Raw genomic sequence first — 8392 nt, forward strand, 5'->3', positions numbered from 1 at the left:
GAAGAACAGATTTGGATTGGACATAAAGAAGAAATTCTTTACGGTGAGGGTTGCCAAAATATGAAATGGGCTTCCAAGGTAGGTGGTGCTTTCCCTTACCCTGGTGGTGTTCAAGAGGAGATTAGACAAGTATCTGGCTGGGGTTACATAACACCAGCGCTCTTTCCTGCCTGGAGCATGGGGTTGGACCCGATGATCTACCAGGTCCCTTCTGACTCTAGAAATCTATGAAATATGTTAATAGTTATTTGTTGAGTTGCTTTGTACTCACCACCAGTTCTGAACTTGTCTGAAAGGTTTCAATGTAAAAGGAGTAATGCTGGTTGTCCATTTGGCTTAATATTGCTGTCATACATGCCACAAAATGACTCTAAAACAAAAAGAAATTAACAATAAGGAAATCAACATCCATGCAATAGATGATATAATCAAAATAATTTAACTTTATTCAGGACCTGTCTTAGTACTAGTTTAAGATTCCTAAAGTGAGTGTGATAGTCCACAGGATTTTTCCATTACAAATTCATAGATAATAAAAAATGCTATGAAATTCTTTCCAATCATCATAATTACTTTACCATTGTTACATAATTGTGCAGGAAAGACAAAATGCAAAATAAGGATACTATACTCCTTTGAATTCTTTAGGCTTTTTCAAGAAACTATTATAGAACTTAACACATTTCTTAAAAATCCTATTGCTTTCATCCTTTTAAAATGTTGCTTTTTTTTTTTTTTTTCCCAGAAAGGAACACTATATTCCTCTGGATCGTAACACAGAAATGAAAGTCTTGTCTTCCTTTTCAGTTTACTGATGGTGAAAAATACTTATCTGTCAAAGCTTATAATGATGAGTTAAATGACTGGAGCTTTCTTTAAGGAATACAGTATCTCCTCCTAGTAATACTTTTTATCTTTCTAAAGTTGTGATAATCCTTTCTATAATGAAGCAGCTCAAAATACTCTGTGAATTTTGCTAAAGGAAAAACATACAAAGCAAAGGCACGGATGAAAAATAACTGCTCTCCAATGGATTTACTTAAAACTTTTACTTAAATTGATTTATCAGCAATCCAAGTCAGTCCCTGATCTTTTCAGCCAGAAGTCAATTTCTAACTTGCCATGGGTTTTAGGAATCAGATTTCTGTTTTACTCCTGACTCTCTCTCTACTTTATTACAGTTATGAATTCAAGAAGGTCACATATCATTGAAAAATATCAGCTTCAGTTTGCCGTACCCAACCATTTTGTCTACCACTTACAGAAAAGGAAGCCTTTTTTAACTTCAGGTTATGGCCACTAGAGGTCTTTTACTTTCATATGGTAGCTGCTGTTCAGTTTGTACTGCTTTTTTTTATTTATTCCTACGTGAGCAGACCCAGTATACTTCTTGCATATAAACAGAGAAAATTACAATATTAAGGACTTATTAAACATTTTTTTGGAGTAACATTAGTGCTAGTCAGAGCCTTGCCTACTACATAAGACTAAGAAGATACATTTTCTGCTGGTAATCCCAAAGCTTTCAGGTAAGGGTTTTTAATTTTGGTTATTGATGGTCTTCTAAAAGGAAATGCTGATTTTCAATCCTATAGTAGTTTATTTCATAGGTATTGCTCAAATAAGTCTCTTTGCACTTTTAAATTTACAACTGGCAGGAGTAGTAAGCTATACATAATGAATGCAGTGGAGACTTTTTTTCTAGTACCTTTATTTTAATTTTGAAAAAAAAATGATAATACAAGTTAAGGAGTATTACGCAAAAAAAGCATATCTTGTATTTTCCTCTTTAAAATGCTTTAAAAGATACTACAGAATGATCACCCGCTTTTTTTAAGTTATCATTTGCTGAGATTAACAATGTCTTTTTACAGGTCTCTGATAGATGTACAAATGTCATTTGGCTTAGATGACTTCAAGAATGTTTGTTTGTTTGTTTGTTGAAATCAACTTTGGATCTGCGTAGCAGTATCTAGTGTTACAGTTCTGCATGAGTATATATTCTTAGTAACTGTTTGGAAATTGTGAAAATTAACACATAACATATTTTGTTTAATAAAAACAGTTCTGCCATCAATAAGTATCATCACAATTTTGCTGGCTAGTTTCTAGAGCAAACCTGTCATATTTCACAGCAATGTGACTGACTAATATATTAAATGAAAAGTGACAATTGAGCAAATTTGCTGTCAAGAATTCTACCTCCAACCATATCATGTTGAGTCAGGCAATATATTAACTTTATTCCAGTTTGATCTTTAATCATCATGTAACAATCTTGGCTATTATCTACGTGTTCTCTTTCTAATTTAAAACTTCTTCCCTTCCCTTCCTCAAAAGCCAGCAATAAACACAGACTTCTCACATACAACCTCTTATTTCACAACTGACCTGATACTCTCAACATCATTATTCTCACAGCTAGAACTTCATATACTTAAAGATGACAGTTCTGTCAACGAAATCTGGAATTTCAATATGTATGCAAGAATATTATCCTACACTCTTTAAATACTTACAGTACAGGAGGTAAGAAGCATTAACTACCTAAAAATACATGCAAGCCATCAATCAGTTTTTAAGTTCACTTCGTATATTTACAACCTGGGAATTAGACATTCATAGTCAGGCACCTTCTGCAAACATGCTAGTTGCCTGACTAAATTGCTTTTAAAAAGGCACGTAGTATGGAGAGATCAGAATATTTAAATGCCCCCCCAAAAAGGAGGGAAAGGAAAGAGAGTACAACTTGACAAGTCATTTAAACTGTACATGGGCTTGTTAAGATGCATCTAATGAATCACAGCAGACAGATGCATGATTAAAACTAGGTCCAACATGTGTAACAATAAGTGTGATTACTGTAAACACTTGATTGATGAGGGAATATTTTTAAAAGTATTAAACAGAATTCTGTTTGGAATAAAGTCCTATTATTAAAAGGTCCAAATAAAAATGTGCCTACCTGGACAGAAATATCTTAACGCCTCACTGAGACTATAACCCAAATGACTGGCAGTTTTTGGAAAAATGAATTACAGCAGTGTTCTGAGGTAGATGAGGGAATATGAGGTATATGCTGGAATACTGTGCTTATTAGCATTAGCAGGAACACAGAGTAAGTAGGATGTCAAATAAAAGTGAGATACAGATAAGCAAACTCACTCTTCCAGCAAATGCTCGAAACTCCTGACCACTGAAAAAAGTGATGATAGATCCATCCAACTTCAAATATTTCTAATATTTGTCTCCTGGAATTAGTATAAATACTGAAAAATCTCAACCAAAAGGAAATGATAATCTCTAAAGTGTAAATAAAATGTATGAGCAGCCATAACCCAAGCAGCCAGAAAAACAAATAAAACTTTGTAAAACTTTATAGGGGCAAAAAGGGAGGTATCTACTTGACCTATCCCTATTAGTCACTGCAATCAAGCTGTGTGTGCAAAGCTAATGGGAACAGCAGCACAATGAAAATATCAGGGCTGCATGAGAAAGGCAACAAACTTCAGCACCTAGCAACCCAAATCCCAGCATACTTTATAATACCAGATGGTGACAGGTTGCCGTAGTAACTTCAAATAATGTACGAGAACCACAAGAATTAATAACACACATGCATGTACTAGAGAAAGGAATAGTGTTATTATTAACCTGGTATCAGTTAAGTATTCAGCTTGTTACACTGGGAGTAATTTTCATGAATGCTAGAGGAGTGAACAAAGATGGTATTTGTTCTGAGTGGCCAACTTACCAGTATTATAGCACTGTATAATCTATGCCCCAAATTTAAGTATGCATAAACCACATACACACTAATACAAGCAAACAAAATGAAATTCAACCATTGATGGAAGCTGATCATTCAAAGGCATTGGAAAGCCAAGAGTTAAAAACACTTGTCCGGTATTTTCTACTTTGCTCAATTATTTTCATTACATCTGTACATAGCAGAATATTTAAAGGTTTAAAGTAAGTATAAATAGTAAACAGTATGTGTGCAGCCCTAACCAGTAGACTAAAATTGCAACAACAGTAGTTCCCATTTTTTACGCTTTGTCAATGTATTATAGAGTTTTCCCCAGAGGCAGCAGCAGCATGTCAGTCAGTAGAGTAAAAATATCACATTATACATAGGGTTTGATTCTTGACTCACTTTCACACTGTAAATCAGAAGTTCTCTAATTTAATGAAGCAGGTAAAAAAAACTATGATCCATAGTTTTCAAGGTTTGAAGAGCTGTTTTAGAGACGTCTAGGCGGGAAGTGATATGTAAATAAGGTCATCATTATCATTAAAATACGCAACCCCCCCATTTTTTGTATAATATGAATGCTACCCAGAATGTTAGAAATCACCAACACATTAGCAATTTCTATTCTGTGATAACATAGTAATACAAAAGAGAACAACCTCCTGGTTGTATTCATGAAACTGATGAATAACCTCACCTTCTTAGGGTCATGAGCACAGAACAAAATGACAAATATTAGAAATGAAAGCTATGGAGGGTACTATATGATACCATTGCAAATGAGAGTGGTTTGAAGGTTTTTTGGCATGAGCGGTAATGTTTACAGTGCCTCAGAAAAACATAATGTCTCCTCAAAAAATCTAGCATCTGTATCTCTTGATACAGATGGTAACAAAATATTTCTTTACCATATTATGCAAAACACTGAACAGCAGCAGTTTGAGCTGAAAAGGGAATAAGCTGAATTTGAAGTGGCTGATCACATATTCTTGTGGAAGTTCTGTCTCTTCCTAGAGGAATACAATTCACCACAAAGATATGCTGTCATGTGTACGGCACTCTGCTTGGGTGTAAAAGCCTAAACCAAAAATATAAACACTGTAACTGGCAGTTATGCAACAAGCTGGTGTGTTCATCAAATGTGTACGCTGTGCTTGAAATTTAGAATCCGATCCATCCCACGTACTGTTGTCATGGCTTGTCAATGAATGTTTCTTACTAATCATTATTTTACGGGAAATAAAGACCTGTCATCTGATACAGTAGTTGTGAGATTTTATTTTTTCATTTATGTTTGATGTTTTATAGTTCACTGGGCTCATCTTTCTGCCTTTCATAGATGATTGAACGGAAGCCTAAATACTCTATTTGCACATTTTTAGTTTCTAATTTTAAAAAATCCATGATTGCTTTATTTTTGTTCCACTATTTTCTTTAAATTGTATGTAATGCCTAGTGCTTTCTTCTTTTAGTTAAGCATAACAGGACAGCTGTCTAAAAATAGGTTAATTACTAGGAAAATATAGTCATGTGATTTTACAATGGAAATTAAATGAGTGTATAAGCACCCTCTCTGAGATTTCAAGTACTCTTAAAACGTATACAATTAAATCCTTCTCAGAACTGTTCTCTTTGAAGACTCATGAAGCTAGTGTTACTATGCCATTTTCTCCTAGTTACAGAAGTATTAAGGCATGACACAAGCCTTCTTAAAATTCCTCTTGATGTTTCAGCATATTGTCAGTACGGTCTAAACTATTACTTGATTCATATTCCCACACATTTTCCACCAAACTCACCTTCATTCCTCCCAATCTATGACTTCTGTGACATGATCAGTGGTGGAATGCTCTTGGACCCAGACGAACAGACTTCCACCTTCAGCTTCCTCTGTGCAAAAATTAAGTTTATTTTCTATCTAGGGGGACTTTTTACCATCTTTAATTTTCCCTGAGCTTGAGGGAGGACGTGTGTGCCAAAAAGCTTGCAGAAAAAGATACTTTTTTGCAATTTTGTAGTTTGTCTAAGAACAGGTATCATCTCTGAACCTCGGGTTTTAGAATTTTGCATTTCTTCTTGGGCACATAACATTTTCTCAGTTATCTAACAAGAATCAGTATGTTCTGTGATGTATCACTTAAGTTTATTCACTAGGCCTGATTATGTCCTGACTCCTAAAAGTAACATCTGTCACTGAAGTCTTAGGATAACATCTCCCTTGGTCCATTTCTTTAGGAGATGCACACCCATGTAGGCAGATTATGCTATCTACTTTCCAGCAACCTTTCACAATGAGTAATCATTTGAAGTTTCACTGCAAGGCTTCCACTTCAGGCAGTTCATATCACAGCAGCAAAAATCAGATGAGATACTGCTTGGGCCACAACTGGTCACAGTTCAAATCTCTCCATTGGTTTCTTTTCATCTACTACTTCATATTGATGCTTTCACTTCAAAATTCAATGACAATAACTTCACGCTGGCTTACTGGTCTGCTCCAATTTCTTGTCTCACCACAACCTACTATGTGCTCCACTACCATCACTTCCTTCTCCCACATTTGAATTCATCTTCCAGGCTCTCCCACTTCCTGGAATGAACTTTAGATCCCAATACAGTTAAAAACTTTCCTTTTGATGCTTTTTCAAAATTTGAGAAGCGAGGATTTTCTTGGGTGATGTTTTTATTGGACCCACCACCTGGTTGGGACAGACTTAGCCAAGCTTTCAAATGCAAAGCTATCTTCTTCAGGTCTCAACATCACTTCGACAATTTCAAAATCTCTGAGTTCAGCAGTAAGCTAAGTTCACATGAGCTTTTTGTTCCAAGTTGTGATTCTATACACCTATTTCATATTGCTGAAGGCAGGCCGGCATGGACATGGATTATTCTTTTTGCCATGACTGCACCCCAACTATACTCACTTTTGAATTAAAGACGGCACATTCTTCAGAAAAAAATTAAAAGCTCAAATATAGATCAGGTCTGGAAAGAAACTTCATTAAATGTTCCCAATCCTGGTGTATTTCAGTGCAAATTTAAAATAATTTTCCTCTAGCTAAATATGATTAGTCTCTTGTAGGGAAACGGATTGGAAACTGATCTAAGAGTTTGAAGAGGGAAGAAACAATAACAGTGAGCTGGAACAGATTTTCAGTAATAAAGGTAACAGCAGCAAAGAGCCAAGAGGAAACAGCTGACCATCTGGTACAAAGTGAAACAACAGTGGGGGAAAAGGGAAGTCAGCAGCAGAGTCCATGTACAGTTGGACAATGTATCTTTGCTTATGTAATACACAGGAATAAAGATGTGATTACATAAACAAGCTTAAGGTAGCATCTCTGAGTAATCATCTACAGTTGCTCTGCAGTTATTATAAGGACCAAAAACTAAAATCAAACAAACCCTTAAATTGATTATTCTTTTCAAGCTACACACAGTGGTGACAACAGAAGGCAAAATGAAATTAAAAAAAACATGGAGTGCATGCACAGAGACAGACTTAATAAAAAGCTTGACTTGTCAAATCAGTGCATGGGGCTTCTACTCCCAAGTGAATGGGAGCTTCACACTTAAAATGTACTTTTAATGTTCATACAAAGAAAACTGGGCTCAATTTATATTTTTTCCTGACAATTATGTTATCCACTGCACAACACCAACTACATTAGGCATAATTTAGGAGGATTTTCCACAGCTATTCCCAAGGAATTTACCAAAGCCTTTTCTACTCTATGACCAAAAGCAGACACTTAGCAGCAGAGCATGCTCTCATGCTATCAAAAGGTAAAGGCATTTTTAGCAATGTGCCATGAAGGCTTGCATAACTCACTGCAGTCCACAGGTTTTCATGACAAAATGCCTAAACTGTCTTCATCGTAGCACCAGTGTAGTTAAATTCCTGCTGAAGAAAGGGTAGCATTTCTCCCAGGTCAAGGGACAGACATTCAAAAAGCCAGACGCTTGGCCCGGCTGTACGAGCAATCATGGTCCATGGGCCAGGTGCCCAGAGACTGGAAACTAACTAATGTTAGTTATAAGAAAGGGAGAAAGGAGGACCCAGGAAACTATAGGCCCATCCGCCTCAAATCAGTCTTGGGGAAAATCCTTGAAAAAATTATCAAGAATCACATCTGTGAGGGGCCAGCAGGGGAGATCATGCCCAGGGGAAATCAACATGGGTTCATCAAAGGCAGGCCCTGCCAGACCAACCTGATGGCCTTTTATGACCAGGTAACTAAATCCATGGATGATGGTGTCGCCATAGAGGTAGTCTTTCTGGACTTTAAGAAGGCCTTTGACACTCTCTCACACCCCATTCTCATTAATAAACTGAGTGACTGTGGCATTGAAGTCTACACAGTTGGATGGGTCAAAAATTGGCTGATGGGGCGCACCCAGAGAGTGGTGGTGGATGTGTCATACTCAACCTGGTGGGATGTGAATAGTGGGGTCCCCCAGGGCTCAGTCCTGGGGCCTACACTGTTCAACATCTTCATCAGCGACTTGGACGAGGGGGTGGAAAACACATTGTCCAAGTTTGCCAATGACACCAAAATGTGGGGAGAGGTAGGCATGCTCAAAGGGAGAGAGAGGCTGCAATTAGATTTAGACAGACTATAGAAGTGGGTGGATGGT

The 8392-nt window shown here is 36.7% G+C and overlaps 1 protein-coding gene and 1 long non-coding RNA gene across 2 annotated transcripts in view; one reads left to right on the forward strand and one right to left on the reverse strand.

Moving 5' to 3' along the window:
• DOCK2 (dedicator of cytokinesis 2) overlaps positions 1-8392 on the reverse strand; it is a 519632-nt gene that overhangs the window by 184042 nt on the left and 327198 nt on the right. The window contains exon 28 of the mRNA XM_019534715.1: positions 272-370. Within this exon, the coding sequence (XP_019390260.1) occupies positions 272-370 (99 nt within the window). The remainder of the gene's footprint in view (positions 1-271; positions 371-8392) is intronic.
• LOC109309951 overlaps positions 1305-8392 on the forward strand; it is a 13343-nt gene continuing 6255 nt past the window's right edge. The window contains exon 1 of the long non-coding RNA XR_002101094.1: positions 1305-1529. This is a non-coding gene — a long non-coding RNA (uncharacterized LOC109309951). The remainder of the gene's footprint in view (positions 1530-8392) is intronic.

This window comes from Crocodylus porosus, unplaced genomic scaffold, assembly GCF_001723895.1.
Source record: "Crocodylus porosus isolate Cpor-Errol unplaced genomic scaffold, CroPor_comp1, whole genome shotgun sequence".
Taxonomy (NCBI): Eukaryota; Metazoa; Chordata; order Crocodylia; family Crocodylidae; genus Crocodylus; species Crocodylus porosus.